General features: G+C 48.7%; 1 protein-coding gene across 4 annotated transcripts in view; it reads left to right on the top strand.

The window, feature by feature from the left end:
- The first annotated feature begins 5368 nt into the window (after window positions 1-5368).
- RNF128 (ring finger protein 128) overlaps window positions 5369-20450 on the top strand; it is a 316984-nt gene continuing 301902 nt past the window's right edge. For 2 of the 4 annotated variants that reach the window (XM_051787447.1, XM_051787437.1), the window contains exon 1: window positions 15680-16158. In XM_051787447.1, coding sequence (XP_051643407.1) covers window positions 15717-16158 — 442 coding nt within the window. In that variant the 5' untranslated portion in view covers window positions 15680-15716. Of the gene's footprint in view, window positions 6262-12079; window positions 13204-15679; window positions 16159-20450 lie in introns of those variants that run through there. The other 2 variants (XM_051787467.1, XM_051787456.1) reach the window with 2 other exon arrangements.

The raw sequence follows: 20450 nt of genomic DNA, 5'->3' as shown, positions 1-20450 counted from the left end.
GGTGCCTTCTGCTCTGTTTGGTGGCACCACATTCACAGCTGCTTGGAGATCATGCTGGGTTTCTGTGAAGCTTGCTAGCAACATCTGCCTTGGCCAGCTTATGTACAAAGCCAAAAGGGCTGTGTTTGGGCACAATGGCCCAAGTTGGCAGCTGTGAATGCAGATCAGAAGAGCTGTCAGGCACATGTGTACACACCTTTGAATCACAACTCTGTGATGTTACAGGTTTATGCCAGTTACTGTAACAGGCTCTGACCCTGGTATCCTGCTGACGAATACAAGGTTTGAGTGAAGGCTTCCACTTCCTCTGTTATTAGTTCTCAGGTGAGAGGTCGAGCTGGTACCTCCAGAGAGGGACCCATACCCCAATTCATCCCTCTCAATTATACCCAATACCACCTGATCCCCAAGTCCAATCACTTAATTCTGGTTGGTGGTCACTTGATTTCTTATAGATTTTCACTGTCACTGATCTGGCCACCTTCAGACATTACTTCACTGTCTTGGAATTGTTGCCTTGGTCCTTATCTTCTTCATTCCATTCATACCTGGACGAAAAGGACCCGGGGGTGCTGGTTGACAGCAGCTGATTCAGTCAGCATATGCCCAGGTGGCCAGGAAGGCCAATGACATCCTGGCCTGTACCAGCAATAGTGGGGTCAGCAGGACCAGAGCAGTGACCATCCCCCTGTACTGGGCACTGGTGAGGCCACACCTCAAATCCTCTGTTCAGTTCTGGACCCTGTGTTCAGTTTTGGGCCCCTCACAAGAAGAAAGTCATTTAGGTGCTCAAGTGTGTCCAGGGGACAATGGAGCTGGGGAAGGGTCTGATGAGGAGCAGCTGAGGGAGCTGGGGGTGTTTAGCTTGGAGAAAATGAGGCTCATTGCTCTCTACAACTACATGAAAGGAGGTTGTAGCCAGGTCAGGGTTGACCTCCTAATTACAGAGGAAATGGCCTCAAGTTGTGCCAGGGGAGATTTAGATTGGCTGTTAGGAAAAATTCCTTTACTGAAAGGGTGGTCAAGCATGGGACAGGCTGCCCAGGGCAGTGGTTGAGTCACCATCCCTGGAGCTTTTAAAAAGACATGTAGATGTGGCACTTGGGGACATGGTTTAGTGGGAGATTGGCAGTGCTGGGTTAACAGTGAACTCAGAGGTCTTTTCCAACCTAAAGGATTCTACAATTCCATGATTCTGTCTGCTGGATTCAGCTAGGTCTGTGTTAGCAGCATTGGTTTGATCAAAAAGTTTCCTCTTGGTCAGCTCTTGTGGCCCAAGGCTTCAGCTCCTTTAGCTCCTGAGCTGCTAAGGCTAAACTAGATGACTCTGAGAGAAGAATACTGTTAAGCCAGTTTCTTCTAGAATACTGAGAAAGTGAATGTGTGAAGTGAAAACATGAATACTGTTTGCATGTCACCCCCTGTCTGCCCCTCCATGCCTTTCAGGGGTTTGAAACAGAAAAGAGCTTTCCTAAAGAGAGAACTGAAGCAGCGAGTGACCTGTCCCAGGTCTTTCCAGTCTCTGTGCTTGACTGGTTTTGTCCCTCTTTCTGTGCTCTCTGTTCCTAGTGTGCTCAGGGGCTGCTGCCCAAGACTGTGTAACTGGCACAGATAAAGATAAGACCCTCATTTCTCTGCCCTTTGAGCTGCCTGTTCACAGCAGTCTTTTCATCTGTAAGCTTGGTCTGGAGAGGGAGTCATCACCTCTGGTGTGTACTCCGGGAGCTCAGGGCCTGCCATCTGAATTCCATGCTGGCATTGAGGGCTGCCAGGTGGCTCAGGCTGGTGTGATGCTATTGTAAATGTGAAGGAATAGTGGCAAGTGATTGTTTTGAAAGTCAGGTCAATTTGCTGCTGCATGCTGTGTGTGTTGTTTGTCCAGCCCTGTCCTAGACTTAGCAATCAAATCCAGGCACTGCTGCTGCTCCCTCTGGAGTCAGCAAGAATTTGGTTGGTTTCAGTGACAGCAGAACTGGTCATTTAAGAAGCAGGTGCTGACAGTGCCCTGAGTTCCAGGGCCAGAGGGGTCGCTTGGGTGGGAGGGAGGTGCCCCTTGTTCTTATTCTTCACCATGCAAAGCTGGTCAGATGCCAGTCAGATGTGGATCAACACAGCAAACAGGGAGCCTGCAAGTCTCTTCTATCCGTGTCTGCTGAGATTTTTGACCTTTGGGCTTAAGGTGTACAAAGTCAACTGCTCTTGGTCACTGTGTGTATCTCCATGTTCAGCAATGCTGCTAAGTCAGTCTGTAGCACAGCAGCAGGGGAAAAGCCTCAGCCCTTCAGGTGCGAGTGGCTGCCGGTGTCTGCCTTAGCAGGTAAGCCAGCAGAAGGGGAGCTTCTCCAGATGGGAACTCGTAGCAAAGGACTGCACAGACCGTAGCACCCCCTCCTTGGGCAGAGCCCAAATTCAGGGGGGGAATAACGGAGTGATTCTGGTGCACTGGTGTGTCGGCACTGCAGGTGCTGTGCCTGCAGACAGATGGTTTGAGCAGATCTGCAGAAGAATTCTGCAACTCTTGAGTGGATCAGGATGTCACCAGTGCTAAACTCCAGTTTAGTCCAAAGCAACCAGGTTACACTTATGCTGGTGTCTGCTAGATTTTTTTTCTTCAGGGTATCCAGACAAAAGTAAACAGAGGAGGAGCCTACATTTTCATTGTCTATCAGAAATGTATCTCATTTTGCTGTACATTCCTTTTTTAGGACGTGTTATCTGTTTAAAAAAAAAGAAAAAGAAAAACTAAAAGGAAAAAAAACAGAAAAAAGAAAAAGATGAAAGATAAAAACAAAAAACATGTGTAGTGAAAAATCTTCTGTAACTTTGGATTAAGAGGTAACCGATCTTTTTAAAAAGAGAACTAAGTTATTTACTTTGTAAATGTGCTGATGGCATGGATCCATCTTACTGACCTCAGCATCCTTTTTTTAAAGATTTTGGGTTTTGTTTCCAATATTAAGTTATTTTAAATTGTGGTTGAAGCAATAGGAAATTGAAATATGGATTGTGCATGACTGTGTCTTGAGTGTAAAAATATTGCAGTTTGAAACTTGGACCTAAAGTATTGCAAATAAAAGTTATAAATACCAATGGATTGTGTGACAGCAGCTTTGTCCTGTGCCACTGTATGATGTCCTGAAAGAGGACTTAACCTGCCACCAGCCCATTTGACTCTCTGTCACTGGAGCTCCTTGTACCTTGTGTCCACAAAAGCAGTCAGACGGCATTTCTGTTGCTCCCCAGGTTGGACAAATCCAGAGAGCTGAGTTTTTCCAGTCTTGTCTCTCCATTGTTCCATATCGATAAAGAACCAGCACCCCCTCCTGATGAATATGAGGAGTTACACAGATGGTCATCAGCTACAGTTCCTGCCTAGAAATCTTTAAACTGCTTCTAAATGCTGCTCAGTTTAGCTCTTGTACAGCTACTCACACAGAGCTGGGAAAAAGTCACTTGGCCACCAGCTCAGAAGGTAAGTGATGCCAGAGTTAGAGGTGTGTGGGCAATCTCTATCCATCCATATATTTTTAGTATATCTATATATGGGCGTGTACGTATGCATTTTTTACATATAAAGGAAGGAGTGTGTAAGCAACTTGAAGAACATGATGAGCTGGGAACTCACTGGGGGAAAAAAGAGGGAGCAGTTGTGAAGTAATAGATAGGGAAGAGAACTGTTCAGAGAACAGCTGAGACACAGCTTGACCAAGCTGAAAACTGTCATTTGGGGTCACCTCAGATCGATTTGATTTCAGAAACTATTGAACACATGTGCCACCTCCTCCAGCCAACCATGGGAGGACAACAACAATCTCCTCAGTAGCTGCACGAGCAAGATGCTCATGTACCCACTGCCATCTCCCGGGTTTCTCTCGCTGGCCCCGGTCACTGACGAGCTCGCCCCACTGCCACATGCGACGCCGGGACACGCATCTGATGGCCACCTGTGAGCCAAGGGGAGCGGCAGACTGAGCCCGTCCTCCTGCTCCTCCTCCTGCTCCTGCTCCTCCTCCTGCTCCTCCTCCGGCCCCGCCACTCACCCGGGCTCCATCCCTAGGGCGGGTCCCTGGCAGCGAACCCACCCGGCACCGCTCCTCGAAGGGCTCTTTCGCCCTCCCAGCGGGCCACCCGCGGCCGGCAGCGCTCGGGCCGGACCCGGCACGGTCCCCACGGCCCCACAACCGCCCCGGGCCGAGGTTCCTCCCCCGGAGCGGGCACGGCGGCTCGGGCTGGGCACCCGCAGAGTGTGGGCCCACCGGCCCCGGGAGGCGGCGGGGCCGGAGCTGGGAGTGGGGCCGGGGCAGGGGCAGGGACAGGGACAGGGACAGGGGTCGGGGCAGGGGCAGGCGGAGCCGAGGGCGGCCGTCCCAGCCCAGCCGGAGCGGCCCGCCCAGCAGCGCCACAGCCCGCCCAGGGCGGGGACGGAGCGGGCCGGGGGCAAGGCCCGGGCCGGCAGGTGTAGAGGGAGACCGGGAACGGGAGAGGGAAACCGGGAGAGGGAGAGGAGGAAGAAGAGCAAGAGCGGGTCGGTAGAGTCGCAGCTGCCGCCGCCACCGAAGCACCGGCGATGTTTGTCCGTCTGTCCGTTCCCGTTTCGCCCAGGGCGGTCCCGGCCAGAGTCACGAAGCTCCTTTTCCACCCGCACCCACGCCAAGACCACGGTGTCTTTTAGCTTCTTCTTCACTTTATTGTTAAACTTCTTGTCTGGCAATCTTGCAGCTTCCCACCGGTGCAGGAACTAAAATATTTTTGATCCTGAGTCTGTCAAAGCATGTTAACTTTGCCATGGTAAGCCAAGATACTGAGTCTTGACTCCTGCACAGCGTCACAGGAATCACCTTTCTTGCTGCTGTGTACTGCCACAGCTGAGGGTAAAATGCCATTGGAGCACATTCCCTACCTGTAGAATTCATATCCGACCAAAGCACTGTACTCTGAAATCTTACATTTGCATTATGTTTTGGTTCTTGGGGATGGTTCTTATGTTGCCAGCATTAATTTCAAAGAAAAACAGGGGAAAGCAAACTGTATGTAGCTAATGGTACTTCTAAGAGTACAAAACTTGCTAAGTTGTAGGTCTTAGAGGTAAGATCAATTTGGAATTAATGGGATGTAGAACTAGTGCAACACAGAAAAGTGAAGAATATAAATAAATGAATTCATATATGTAAACACCTTGGACTGTTTCTTTGCATTTTTTATTTCACTTCTTGAAAGCTGTTTCAGTTTTCCAGGAATCTTCTCCCGAGTCATGTTTCCTCTTTTCAAGGGCCTGTCTTGGAGAACTAGAGCTTCTGTCACAATATGTGCCACCAATTGCAGCTTAGAATGACTTGGTTATCTTTGTCTGTAAGAAGGATAAATTTTCTAATAATTTCTAATACATCCCCCTCACTTTTGACCTTTGTAACAAGGCCATTTGCATCACAGATTGATCCTGAAGTGAGGACCCTGAGCTTATGTAACTGCATGAAAGGTGACCTGTTCCTCTGCAGTGACACTCGAGTTGCAACAGGAGCAGGGCACTTGAGCACTGTCTTGGGAAGCATCATGGAAGGCAGAGTTTGTGGGGTGATGGGAGAGAAGGAGGGGGAGAGTGATGTGTGTTGTGCAGAAGGAGCAGGAAGTTTGGGCCGCAGGACATTCCGCCTGCGCCGCTACCCCGCAATCGTTGGGCGTGTCCACAGGGTTCCGGACCTGGCAACGCGTACGCTGAGCTCCCTGACACTTGGAGAGCTCACCTGGGTGGTGTCGGGTTCCTGCTGCAACTCTGCAGCAGGCTGTGCTCCAACAGGGATCACCAGCAGCTGAAAAGACATCTGGACATCTACATTTTCCACTGCTAGGAAGAAGCAATGAAGCAAGTCGAGCAGTTGTGGTTTTTCTGTCTCCTGCTGGATTTTTTAATTTTATTTAACACTACAGAGGCAATGTCTGTGATGGCCTCTGTAGGTTTGTTCTATTTCGACAGCACCACCAACATTACTGTGTTTGAGCGCTGCGAATGTGGCCTGTATGGCTTCAATTCTCCTCGACTCAGTGCCCAGGGGCTTGTGGGCATTCCAACATCTGAGAATCATCAAGCCTGTGACAAAAATACTGAGTTCACTGTCACGAGCGAGCCGTGGATAGCACTGATCGAAAGAGGCAATTGCAATTTTACTGAAAAAATTCAGGTGGCAACCAGAAAGGGCGCAACAGCAGCTGTGATCTACAATTCACAGGGCAAAGGCAGCCACCCCATCGTGATGTTTCATCCTGGTGAGTAAAAGGGTGTGAAGAGCTGAAATGTGGCCATTTCTTTCTCTGCAGTTGGGTTCAGGACAGCACAGCTGGGCTCTGAGGAAACAGGGGTGTTTATGGGTGATGGTTACTCTAATCCAGAAATGCAATGGGGAAAACAATGTATTATGCAATTTGAGCCTTGCCTTGAGTGCTTAGTAAGAAAGACCCTGCTGTTAAGTTCTGAGCTTGGTGCAGTGTAGCCAAAGGGTTGAGTCTCTGAAGTTAGTACTGCTTTTCACTTGCAAATTATTTTAGAGAGTGATGTAGAGAAAGCCTTGGTGTCTGCTTTGAAGACACTGGTTTATTTTTCGAGGTTAGTGGACACAAATGAACCTACAAGTGTCTGCAGCACAGGTATGTGCTTTGCAGTTTGCAAGCTAGATATTGCTTTTCTTTTTCCTTTCCTAAATTGTTCTTATTCGTTCTGAATAGTGCCTAAGTTCAGCCTGTCCTATGATTCCCCAATTGCCTGATGAAAGTTTAGACAAAATTATTATTATCCCCTATTCTGGCCCTAATAGCTATGGTTCTGTCACGAGGGGAGGTCTGAGAACGTCATTGTGATACTGTATTGCTTGGCTTTTATTTCTGTGTGTACCTCCAGGTCAACCTGCCTATTAAGCATTTTAGTACAAAGTACACATATACATAGCCAATTCCTTGAACTATGCTTTGGTGGAGCTGCTCCAGGAATGCTTTGATTTGAGGCTTGTTTGCCTGATAGGAATTGCCCAACACAATAAAAAATGAGCTGTACGGCACTCAGAGTGCAATGGCTGGTTTTACTGCCACAACTCTGACTCTCCTGACGCCATGACAGACTCAGAGCTTGCAAATGGTGCTTAATTGTTTTATTGGAACTGTGTGGCAATGAAACCAAAGCTTTTGTTCTGCCTCTGGAGAAGGGGATTTTGACTCCAGTGGCTGGCATGTCAAGATTCGGATTAACTTGCTTTTTTCTGTTTGGTTTTGGAGTGTCCTAGCTCGTACTGACACTGGATGAATAAAGAAAGAATTGTACTGGGTTTATGTAGCTGCAAAACTGGTGCCAGCTGTGTTTCTTGAAAGCAGTGGTGGCCCCAGCTGGCCCAAGGCGATGGGAGCAGGGTGGCCCATTCTGCTGAGGTCAGCTGGGGAGAAGGGAATTGGGACCTGGCAATGGAACACTGTGTGACTGTGATGCCACCAACTCAACTGTTAGACTAGACTCCAGAGAGAAGATAAATATTTATGATGAGCTCTGAAAGCAGATACTGATTTTTAAAGTGTTTGGGTTTTTTTTCTAGCACTAAAAAGTTATTTTAAATCTTGAAAGCAACAGATATATCACCTGAGAGTGTACTTCATGAGACGTGAAGTCCCATCTTTCTTAATTCATTTAGTTTTCTCAAAGACAAATTGTGATTTTTATAAGACTATTTCCCATAGTCGTGCTGCAGGGTTAAAGTAGATAGTATGATTTATTTGATGGCAAAGTGGGTTTATAAATCAGGGGAGTAGTCACCTTTGTTACACACAGTGGGGACAAAATACTTCAGTGTTATGAGTTCTTTAACTAATCACTAAAAGAGAAGCATCTTGTCCCTGTATTTGTTTCTCAGTGCAAAGTGTGCAGCCATATGTCCTTTAGGTAAAACAGGGAAAGCCTGAGACAGAGGGGTCATTGCAGCACAGCACTAGGGGCCAGAGTGCTTGGAGAATTTTATTATTTTTTTTTTCCAGCAGAGTTGTTCACAGGGGTGGGGAAGGAAATCTCCTGTTTGGCTGGAATCTGCAATGGTGGCATCTCCCAGAGAGGTCTGAGGAGATTTGGTGGTTAATCCTCTCTTCCATTTGGGTAGGGAACCTTTGCAGATGAGATGCCCTGTTGGCAGAGCAGTGAAAGAAAAATCTGCCCTGCTGCTGACAGTGATCTGAGGGCTCCTGAAAAAAGCAGGAGCAGCAGCCTCTGGGGTTAAAAGATGCTTCTTGCTTGGGGCCAGCCCTGATGTCTTCAGCCATCATCTGTATTCTCTGCTACTGTGCAGGCTACAGGGATCCCAGCACCTTGCCTGTGTGTTAGGCCTTGGTGGGAAGTTTCTCACCATCCTCGTCCCTTCTTGTTGATTTTACCATAAAATCAACAGAGCTTTCCAGCCAACCTTATTTTCTGTTACAACAGTACAATGTTACGTGTGTGTTTCACATCATAACACACCCAATTAGTCTTACAGGAATGAAATAGTTTGTTCTGGGCAAAGTCCAGCTGTGCAGGAAACAAGATAATTTAAAGTTGCGGAGTAGGAACGAGGAGAAAAAAATTCCCATCATGTTGACTCCTTCCTCATCCTCTACCGCAAGTCCTTTTACCTGTTTATCAGTTTTCCTTGATACTGGGTATTAGTTTGTTGTTTTACACAAACACAACCCTGAGATAAAACTGATTTATTAGGAGCTTTTACTGTGGAAAATTTTAGAGGTCAAAATATTAGTAACTACTTTCCCATTCCTCTCTGATTACACAAATCACTGGCGGGAAAATGATCGTCATCGTCATTGAATCATCATAAAATGGTTTGAATTGGAGGGGATCTTAAAGATTATCTAGTTCCAACCCCCCTGCCATGGGCAGGGACACCTTCCACTAGACCAAGTTGCTCAAAGCCCTGTCCAACCTGGCCTTGAACAATACCAGGAATGGGGCAGCTTCTTCTGGGCAACCTGTGCCAGGGCCTCCCCACCATCGCAGGGAAGAATTTTTCCCCAGTATCTTATCTAACCCTGCCCTCTGTCGGTGTGAAGCAATTCCACCTTGTCCTATCACCGCTCTAATCGGGAAGGTTTTCTGCAGGTGTTTGTGTCTTCTTTGCATGACATTAGGCTGATCCAGCGGTGCAGAGACTCCGCTTGTGCTGGCAGAAACACGGCTCTTTGGAGCAGCTCCAACCCTTGATTTTCTCCGGAAAGGAAATGGAATATGCGTCTGTACTAACAGTTTTCCAGCACCGCTCCGTAAAAAGCAAACGGGAGCCCCAGGAGCGATGCAGTCTTTGGCACAGAGCCGAGTCTAAACGCGGTGTTTTGGGGTGCTTTGGGGTGTTTTTGGGGCTCCGTTCTGCGCGCGGGGCGCCGGGCGCGGCCGGCAGGGGGCGCTGTGCCCCCGGCGCCGTTCCCGTTCTCCCGCCGGGAAACCTCGGGAGAGTGCGGGGGGTTGGAATGATGGCACCGAGACACTGTTCCTGCTGCCCTTTGGGTGCCAGCCCAACAGAGCGGCTCAGCTGAATTTTCAGGTGTTTTCTGAAGGGTTTTCTCCGAGGCGTTTACTCAGAGCCAGTGAAAACCAACTCTCTCCCGGTTACAGCCGCTGTGACTCGGGAAAAGCAGGACCCTGGCAGAAGTCCTGTACAGCAGGGAACAAACTGATACCTCAGCTCGGCTGTCGTATAGAAATTATTAGCAAACCTGACAATAACTGAAAGAAATGGCTGTGGATCTGCATTTCCTTCCAACCTGTTTCCAGGATATTCTGTAACCTCCAAGTCTAACTTTTGTTCTCCCAAAAGAATTTTGAGATAGGAACTTACTAGCTGTCGGTGCAATACCTATTTTAAACTTGTGGCCTAAATGCCTGACAAAGGAGTTTGAGTTTACCTTTTCTTTTGAAAGCTGGTATAAAATCTTGGTCAGGCTCCCCATCTTACCTCTCCAAAATATTGTTTATGTGATATTCAACGTAATTTATGGTTTACAGCACATTTTGCACCAACTCTTCTCTTTCCCATAGAAAGAGTCAGGCTCTTTGTCCGACCTCTGAAAAGTTTGTGGGACTTGAATGTGAAAACAAATGAACTTCCAAGAACATCCGTATAAAAGCAGATGCCATGAACTTCCCTTTTTGTTTATTCCTTGTGAAGTCAGTGGCCCTGCTAACAGTCATCCAGATGCCTCCACGAAGTCAATGTTCTCACAGTGTAAACTAAATTCTTCCACTTATTGCCCAAGAAAATCATCTACTTGGTTTGTGTCCCTGATGCAGTGGGAGGTGCAGACACAGGGAGGGCACAGAGCCCTCCACCAGCAGGAGCTGCTGCAAGGAGAGGCTGTGAGAGCTGGGGTGGAGAAGGCTTGAGGGATTCTCAACCATGTGTACAAACTCCTGATGAGGCCAGGGAGGGTAAATATGATGGAGCCAGGCTCCTCTCAGTGGTGCCCAGTCAAAACAACAGAGAACACAAGCAAGAAATTACAGAAGAAAGAACTTTTTTCACTTCTTAGAAGATTCCCTGAGTTTCAGGCTGTGCTGGTGTGAAACACACCTTCTGTGCTCGTGGCATGGCAGGAAAGCAGAGCCAGTTGCTGGCCCTTCCCAGACTGGTGCACAGCACGTCCTTGAAGAACAGAAGTGGTTTTGTAAGTGGGCCCCTCCCTAGGTAGATGCCATAAAAATGCAGCAAAGGCTGTTGCTGTATTGCACTGCTTAGTTTTAAACATTTTAAACATTAATCACTTCATCCTGCATGTTAGGACTTAATAACTCTGAAAGAAATATCGGAATGGTGTGGAATACAGATCATCCACTTAAGACGTTAGAGGATATAAATTTATTTTACGTGAGTATTGTTTGAAATTTTTCATGGCAAGAGCTGGAAACGAGAGATATTTACTCTTGCAGTGTGTACCTGGAGAATATTCAATGCTTGTAGCAGACTTTGAATTTTATTGCTCTGGATCAATCCATAGAGGCACTACCCCCCCTAAGTTAAACTGGACTTAATATGGTGACTTCAGTTGCTGAAGTGCTGCAGTGTTAGTATGTGGTTCCACCACTCTGCCTGTCTCCCTCCTGCCTGCCAAACCACCACTGTCACACTGGAGCAAAGGTCCTCTCTGCAAAGAAACCTGCTGGCTGGTTCATTTCACTTGGTGTTTATTGACACAAGTATAAAACCAAAATATTTTTGATCCTGAGTCTGTCAAAGCATGTTAACTTTGCCATGGTAAGCCAAGATACTGAGTCTTGACTCCTGCACAGCGTCACAGGAATCACCTTTCTTGCTGCTGTGTACTGCCACAGCTGAGGGTAAAATGCCATTGGAGCACATTCCCTACCTGTAGAGTTCATATCCGACCAAAGCACTGTACTCTGAAATCTTACATTTGCATTATGTTTCCATTCTTGGGGATGGTTCTTATGTTGCCAGCACTAATTTAAAAAAAATAAAAAAACAGGGGAAGGCAAACTGTATGTAGCTAATGGTACTTCTAAGAGTACAAAACTTGCTAAGTCGTAGGTCTTAGAGGTAAGATCAATTTGGAATTAATGGGATGTAGAACTAGTGCAACACAGAAAAGTGAAGAATATAAATAAATCAATTAATATATGTAAACACTTTGGACTGTTTCTTTGCATTGTTTGTTTCACTTCTTGAAAGCTGTTTCAGTTTTCCAGGAATCTTCTCCCGAGTCATGTTTCCTCTTTTCAAGGACCTGTCTTGGAGAACTAGGTCGAGCTTCTGTCACAATATGTGCCACCAATTGCAGCTTCTCTTGGCTTTCACCACTGTGTTTGCGGCATAACATTTGCAGAAAACCACGAAAAAAAGGTCTTGACAACTTTACAACTTGTCCTTTATTTTCATTGTGGACTGGAGAGTCCACATTGGTAAGGTTTTCATTTTTTCTGTTCTAATCTAAGAAAACAAGAGGTGATACCAGTAATTGTTGGGGAATATGACCCTGACTAAATTAGAAAAAGAGTCTCTAGAGCCTGCAGCCAGAAATGGAGAATTGTGTGATAATCATTCGAACACCTCAGTGTGCTTGAAAGTAAGCTAGAATGTGAAAATGGGCTGACAGAGGTAGTTTGCTTCTGTGTTCAGTTCAGAGGATTCTACATCTTTTGCATTGGTATAAAAGAATAGCACAATCATTCCATTATAAACACCAGAACAAGCTGGACCCAACAGAGTAGATGGCTGAAAGAATGCGAAAGGAGAAATGCAGGGAATGACTTGGTTATCTTTGTCTGTAAGAAGGATAAATTTTCTAATAATTTCTAATACATCCCCCTCACTTTTGACCTTTGTAACAAGGCCATTTGCATCACAGATTGATCCTGAAGTGAGGACCCTGAGCTTATGTAACTGCATGAAAGGTGACCTGTTCCTCTGCAGTGACACTCGGGTTGCAACAGGAGCAGGGCACCTGAGCACTGTCTTGGGAAGCATCATGGAAGGCAGAGTTTGTGGGGTGATGGGAGAGAAGGAGGGGGAGAGTGATGTGTGTTGTGCAGAAGGAGCAGGAAGTTTGGGCCGCAGGACATTCCGCCTGCGCCGCTACCCCGCAATCGTTGGGCGTGTCCACAGGGTTCCGGACCTGGCAACGCGTACGCTGAGCTCCCTGACACTTGGAGAGCTCACCTGGGTGGTGTCGGGTTCCTGCTGCAACTCTGCAGCAGGCTGTGCTCCAACAGGGATCACCAGCAGCTGAAAAGACATCTGGACATCTACATTTTCCACTGCTAGGAAGAAGCAATGAAGCAAGTCGAGCAGTTGTGGTTTTTCTGTCTCCTGCTGGATTTTTTAATTTTATTTAACACTACAGAGGCAATGTCTGTGATGGCCTCTGTAGGTTTGTTCTATTTCGACAGCACCACCAACATTACTGTGTTTGAGCGCTGCGAATGTGGCCTGTATGGCTTCAATTCTCCTCGACTCAGTGCCCAGGGGCTTGTGGGCATTCCAACATCTGAGAATCATCAAGCCTGTGACAAAAATACTGAGTTCACTGTCACGAGCGAGCCGTGGATAGCACTGATCGAAAGAGGCAATTGCAATTTTACTGAAAAAATTCAGGTGGCAACCAGAAAGGGCGCAACAGCAGCTGTGATCTACAATTCACAGGGCAAAGGCAACCACCCCATCGTGATGTTGCATCCTGGTGAGTAAAAGGGTGTGAAGAGCTGAAATGTGGCCATTTCTTTCTCTGCAGTTGGGTTCAGGACAGCACAGCTGGGCTCTGAGGAAACAGGGGTGTTTATGGGTGATGGTTGCTCTCCTCCAGAAATTCAATGGGGAAAACAATGTATTATGCAATTTGAGCCTTGACTTGAGTGCTTAGTAAGAAAGACCCTGCTGTTAAGTTCTGAGCTTGGTGCAGTGTAGCCAAAGGGTTGAGTCTCTGAAGTTAGTACTGCTTTTCACTTGCAAATTATTTTAGAGAGTGATGTAGAGAAAGCCTTGGTGTCTGCTTTGAAGACACTGGTTTATTTTTCGAGGTTAGTGGACACAAATGAACCTACAAGTGTCTGCAGCACAGGTATGTGCTTTGCAAGCTAGATCTTGCCTTTTTTTTTTCTACATTGTTCTAATTCTGAATAGTGCCTAAGCTCAGTCACAAACTACATTTTCGTATCTTAATTTTGTTTTCAGATGGCTTAAAAACTTGGGATACTTTAGTGCACACCTAGTTTTCCTACTCTGGAGCAAGTCATCTGACCAAGCCCCTTCCATGAAAACACCAGGGCTAAACATCCCTTTGGAGGCATTTGAGGCTGAGCAGATTGGCTGCTGTTGATTGCATAAAGCTTGGTTATATTTTCAGGGAGGTGTTAAGTTCTTCGCTGCCCCTACATGGAACAGGTTTCAAAACAAAACCACATCTCTCTGATTGCTTATAGATTTACTTCTGATTATAGGTAGAGCTGTTACTTTTGAAATAAGTTTTTTACTTAAATGTGGAATGAGCAAATGAGAGGTTTCTTTAGGTTAGGACAAAAAGGTTCGCTTAGTAAGCTTTGTGTATTTAGCAGTATTGATCTTGAGCAAATTGCTTCATCTGCTCTTCATTACCTGCTCTGCACGCTGCTATTGCAGTAGCAAAACCAAACCAATCTCCCTGGGCTACTGAGCTTCCAAAACCTGTAGCTGCTGTGCTGGAGGGGGTGGACGCTGGTGGACAGGGTTGATTTTGAAGTGGAGCGAACCCGTTCTGAAGCCCCACCCCTAGGGAGGCCTTCAAACCTGAGCTGGGTTTGACTGTGTAACGCTCAGTGTGATGCTCTTAGCACAGGGCAAGGGATGGGAAATGGGCAGTGCAGGTGGACAGCAAGTTCCTGGTTATCAACCACATGGATTCAGACTTATCCCAAAGCCTGGTGGAAAAACTAAGCAGTTCAACTAAGGGTTGAACTCTGTGTTTACACTAATTAATTTGGCAATTGCATAGGCAGCAGCTGATCTTGTGCCATGCAATCACTGCCCAGGAATATTCCTTTCTCAATGATGAGGTCCCACCCAAAGTCCCAGCCTGCACGTAGTGACACGTGGCTGCATGGGGATGTGTTTGAGCAGCTCCTGGGGCTGCAGGCAATTCCTGCGGAGCAGCTGATAGGAACAGAGCCTCTCAGTCAGAAGAGTGGCTCTGTGGAGAAGAGGAGCTTGAAATGTTGTTCTTTCTCCTATTATTTTCCTTTGTTGCCTCAAATTCCCTGGCAGGGCTCTACAGCCTGTCACGCTCATGGTTGCAGTGACTGCCAGCACTCTGACTTCACTGCCTGATGTGGGACAACCTGGCAAAAACGTGTATGTGCCAGAGCAAGGGACTGGTGCCTGCAAACTGGCTGCCCTAGAAATAACTGCAAGGCCCTGGAGAAACAGGACTTCTAGTTGCGAGCTCCATAGATCAAATAATAATTAACCACGCAAACACAACTAGTACATAAATAGAAAAAGGGGTTGTTGGCTGAAGTGACAGGTTTATAGCATCTCTTGAATGACAGGGGCACCAATGGCCGGTGAGTGAATAGTGCTAACTCAGTGCTCCACAAGCCAGCTCCCCGGCAGGACTGTCATGGCTCGCTGTGGAACGTTCAGCAAACATGAACTCGGCGGCGGGAAGCGGCTGTCTCTCGGCCGGGCACCACGTGCTGGTGCCTCTGTGCCTGTGGGGCGTCAGGGGTCGCCCGTTCCAGGGGTCCCCACAGCCAGCCCCCGGTGCTCCGTGGGCTGTGGGCACTGGTGCGGGCTGGGTGAGGGGACTGCTGTGCCGGGTGGTGAAGGAGGGGGTGAGCCCCCCTTCCTGAGAGGCACGCGGGGGGTCAGCCATCGCCCCGAGAGGCGATGTCAGCAGGAACCATCACTTGTCAGAGGTGACCCGGGTGGGTGACCCTCCGCGTCCCCCCGGGAAAAACGTGTTGGTGCCGCACTGCCCCGGGAGGAGATCCGGCGAGGGGGACGCCTGGATGCGCACCCCGCTCACCACCGTCGGGGCCGCAGCGCTCGGGGGTCTCCGTTCCGGTGGGGGTCGCGGCGGGGCGGGGGGTTCCCCGCGGGGCCGCGGCGGCGGGCGGTGTGGTGCGGGGGGCGGGCCGCGGCGGGGGCGGCCCCGCTCCTCCCCCGGCAGCCGCGGCGGCGGCTTTAGGCGGCGGCGCGGCCGGGCCGGGCCGTGCGGGGATGCCGTCGGGGGCCGCGCTGCTGGCGCTGGCCGCGCTGCTTTGTGCCGTCCCGCCGCCCGGTCCCCGCGGGGCGGCGGCGGCCGCGGCCTGGACCGCCTGGCTGAACGTGTCGTGGGAGAGCGGCGCGGACCGCAACCGGAGCGGGTGGGAGGCGGGCGAGAGCGGCCTGTACGGGCTGGACTCGCCGCTGCAGTCGGCCGAGGGGCTGCTGGTGCTGCCCGACAGCCCCGACGCCTTCAACGCCTGCAGCGCGCTCACCAACTTCAGCGGGGCCCCCCCGCCCGGCGGCGGCTCCCCGGGCTGGCTCGCCCTCATCCAGCGCGGTGGCGGCTGCTCCTTCGCCGACAAGATCCGCCTGGCCGCGGAGCGCGGCGCCGCCGCCGCCGTCATCTACAACTACCGCGGCACCGGCAACGAGGTGCTGCCCATGTCCCACCACGGTGAGCGCCGGGGGCGGGCGGGCTTGGGCAGAGAGGGGGCCCCGCGCTGGGAGCGGTGCGGGAACGGGGCACTGCCCGGGCTCGGCCCCCGCCGCGCATCCCAGCGCGGCTCCTCAGTAACAGCCGGGAATGTCCCAGCCTCTCCCGCACCGGGGGAGTTTCTGGCCGGTGCTGTTCCGCGCGCTGTGGCTGCTGTTGGTTTTCCTCTGATTAATGAGTAACCATTCGCGAAAGCTGCGGCGGGGGCTGGGGCTGAGGGCGAGCGGGCGCTCCCCGAGCGCTCTGGCCGGGCCGGGCCCGGGCTGTAGGTGTGCGGGGCTGGCGATGTCTCCGCTTGGTTTGGGTTTCTGGCCTGAGCCGGTATCCGCCAGCAGTGGTGGATGCTGAGGTTTTTTAAGCCTGTAAAGTGTGTGGAGTTGATTTGGGCCGTGAAATAGGCTGGGTTTCCATGCTCAGACAGCATTTCTCCCTATGCCTCCACTAACCAGCTCAAAAAGAGATGGAGCACGAGACTCTTCTGTAGGTAACTTTTCAGCAGTAAAATTCCCCTTGCAATGGAAGAAGCTGAATCCCTTTGAAGGTTATTTTTCGGTTTAGAGACGCTGATGACAGAGCCCCTCTTCTCTTGCTGGAGAAAGTCTCCTACTTGCCAGAAGTGTTTTGTTTTTTTTTCCCTGACCTGCCCATCTCTCAAATGAAGAATGAGATTTGACTGTGTTTAGGCTAATGTTACCTGCAGCACTAGGCTGAAGGCTGTGTAAATGCCTTCTGGTGACAGCCTGAGCAGGGTGAGTGGCTTTGGTGGCTCTGTCCAGCTGTTTGACAGATGTGCACACACCTGCTGGGCATGTTGGAATTCTGTGAAGTGGTGCTGTTTTGGAAAGCCACATCTGGAGTGAAATAAAAAGGTGAAAAAAGAAAACGGTGCATCTTCAAACTTTGAGTGGTTAAAAAAACAGTTATATCCTTGCAGGACCCCTCTTAGAAGGGGTGGAGAGGATTTCTGTCTGTTAGCTATGAAGGCAAGTGTTCTGGTGAGACAAGGAAACAGTAGCTGCCTCTGGATTTTCACTGTGTGCAATCTTAATGAACTGTAGGACTGTTGGTACTCTGCTTTAAGAATTCAAAACGTACAGTCTGGACAGACCTTTCTGAGGCAGAGCTTTCTTATGTAATCAAATCATCAGCTGACAAATGCTATTGAGATCTGGCTATTGCTGGGCGAGTTCCTCCTGCTGAACTGACGGGAGCATCCCTGCCTTGAGCCCTGTTCACTGTGTGCCTGCCTAATCCTGCAGCTCTTGGAGGAGCTCCCTTGGCACTGCTGGCTTGGGTAGGTCACTGCTGAACCTATTCTTGAGGGGAAGGGCTATGTGCTCCTGCCCTCTCCTCCATCCTGGCTGCTGGGAGACTTAAAGCATCTTAACCTTGCCAGGAGCTGCCTCTTGAAATAAGCCGTGTGCTCTCTGCAGGGTCTGCTCCAAGAGGAGCTCCCTCCTTTTCCTGTGCTGTCCTTAAGTTTTCTGCTGAGGCATTTATGTCAGAGTGGCTCTAGCTGTCCTCATTATCCTGTGTGATGGGTTACTGGCTTGAGGGCATGTTGAAACTTCCCAGCTGAACTGCAGACAAATAGGACAGGGACTGCTTGGAGAAGACAGCTTCTGTCAAACCACATATTTAATCTGCGTGACTCCTCCTTGCCATGTCCTAGCACAATTACTGGGCTAAGCTTGTTGCTGCTGTTGCTTGTCCTTGTTTTAGTCCCTCACTTTCTTTCCTGTTCCAGCCTCCCTTCTTCTCTGGGCTTGAGTTCTTCCTCTAGCACCACGTTTGTCTGTGAGTCCCTGTTCTTGCCTCTTCCCACAGCAGTGCTCTTCCTTCTGCTTATGGGGCTTTGGTGACATGCTGTGCTTGGGCCAGTCCTGCCTTCTGCTCCTTCTGGGAGCCAGTGCTCTCCAGCCAAACCTGACAAACATTGCAGGCTTTGAACACAGCCCAGCTGAGGTGAAGCGAGCTACAAGTCACCAGCCTCACTGAGTTTGCCAAGTGCAGGATACTGCTTGTGTAATGCTGATGAGGTCAGCCTACAGCACTGCACCTCAAACTTAGGAGGTGAGAGCTGGTCATACTGCCCTTTGCTGAACTGTGCTTTGGGATGGGTCTCCTGGCCTCTGTTGGTGGCACTGGATGCCCCAGCTCTTCTGGAGGCAGCGTTGAAGGTGGCCCGGCTCAAAAAGAACTGTTTTTGTGCAAGTACAGCTCCCGCCGTGGCTGTAACGGCTGTAGCTGTGCTAACGGTGACTTCACAGTCTGAGTTTCCTCATTGGCTTCATTTCTGCTCTAACTGGGGCTATCATATGCCATCAAGTGAAACCAGACAAAGCCAAGCACTTCCTCCAAGCTGAGGCAATGGGAAGTAGTGGGGAGATGTCTTTGCTGGGGCAAAAGCCTCAGAGCTTTGACATACCTGGGGTAGCATCTCCTCCTGCCAGCAGTGCTGAGGGCAGGAGCTGTCATCTGCCTGACAGAGAAGGAAGATCTCCTTTTCTGATAAAATATATGGGGCTTTGATAAAATATATGGCACAACATGCTTTTCTTCACAGAACCTTGGTAGCAACAAAACATGAAGTTAGTAAGAGAACCTTATCTGAAAGTGCTGTGTGTGCTTTTCTGGGGCTGTCAAACTTGGCTTTTGAAGCAACTTTATTGTTTAGACTTAAATGGGCCTGTATTTGAAGCAGTGTTTGTCCTACTCATCCTTCTTCCAGAGAATTTTTTCTTATCATGTTTGGTCTGATGAATTCCTTATTGCTCGTATCAGTGCTCTGATATAACCTTTTGGTGTGCCAATTTAAAAAACCAAACAAATAAACAAAAAACCAACCCCCCCAAAAAAAAACCTCCCAAACACACACACACACACACAAAAACAACAACAGAGAAACCCCCCAAAACCAAAAAACCCAAAACCAAAGAAAACCCCAACTAAACAACAAAAACAACCCAACAAAACAATCCACCCTGACAATAAAAACAACAGAACACAATAAATAGCCAAATCAGATATGATCAAGTCCTGCCTAATCATCTTTAACATGTAGAATGCCAAGAATTTCATGGAGTCCAAAGTAACGTTTACTTTGTGCTTTTATAAGCACAAACCTGTATCAATTAGCAAACTTGAGTTTTAATTGTGGGCAGTTTAAGGAGATGGTACCGCTCTGTGGCAGGCTGAGCAAGGTTTCAAAGTACAGTTCTGTGTGCTCATAACTGCACCTCTCTGTAATCTCTATTGACCTTCTGGAAAAGACATTTGATTGGAGAAAACCAGCAACATGTGGGGGGGAAAAGTGCAGGGCAAGAGTTGATTTGTTTTAAAGGTGGACCTTGCCTTAAGGTAGAACCAGGCTGTTAGGTGGCTTGGGGCTGTGGTAGTACCCATGGAAAGTGTTCTTTGGTGTTCATTATGTCCCTGCAGCTGGTGGAGAAGGATTCCTTGCAGGTCAGAAAGCAACTGTGAAAATTTTCTTTGGTTTCTTTCTTGTGGTATAACTCTAGACTTGAGAAGCACATCACCTGATCTGAAGAAGGCTTATTCTGGGGGAACACAGCTGAATAATTCTGGCTAAAGCAGTAACAGCATGTCTCAGGCTAACAAGATCTGGTTCAAGTGTAAACTTGTATCAGTGGGTGAAAGGGGAAGGAAAGGTTAAATATGTAGCACAGCCACTTAACTTGTTCTGCAGGAATTTCACTGAGGTAGAGGCTTATCTCCATATGCTTAGAGAAAACAGTGTATGGCAAAAGTGTCTAATTGTGCTCTGCTCCAACTTTGTATGAGGTGTGATCTTCAGAAACAAGCTAAAACTTCTTCATGGTATTAAAAGGCTGATGTGAGCTGTAAAACTGTTAAAGATTGAGACAGAATTGTAATCCCAAGGCAGGCTGAAGCTTTGTAAGCATTCTGTAAACAACTAGAGTACCTCTCCTTTGCAGTGAGTGAAGAATTGTGCTGAGGACATCTGAGGTGAGGAATGAGCATGCAAGGTCTAATTGATGACACTTGCTCTCTCATGTTACCTGGCCATGGCCAGGTGAGACACTGCAGATTATTTAGCCCTTCCTACCAGCACTCCTTTTTGAGAAGGACCTTGCATGCATCTGCTGTGCCTCAATGGTATTTGCAGTCCGTAGTGTCTGGAGTCTGTAGCTCTTTGCATCTGAGAATTAACTCTTCCATTTGTATGTGCTGCAAATTTGTCTTTATGTGCTCAGTTTGGTTCTCCTGGC

The sequence above is a fragment of the Manacus candei genome, unplaced genomic scaffold (genome assembly GCF_025592945.1).
Source record: "Manacus candei isolate 608988 ecotype Guabito, Panama unplaced genomic scaffold, ASM2559294v1 h1tg000003l, whole genome shotgun sequence".
Classification (NCBI taxonomy): Eukaryota; Metazoa; Chordata; class Aves; order Passeriformes; family Pipridae; genus Manacus; species Manacus candei.
This window is presented reverse-complemented; position numbering and strand designations above follow the sequence as displayed.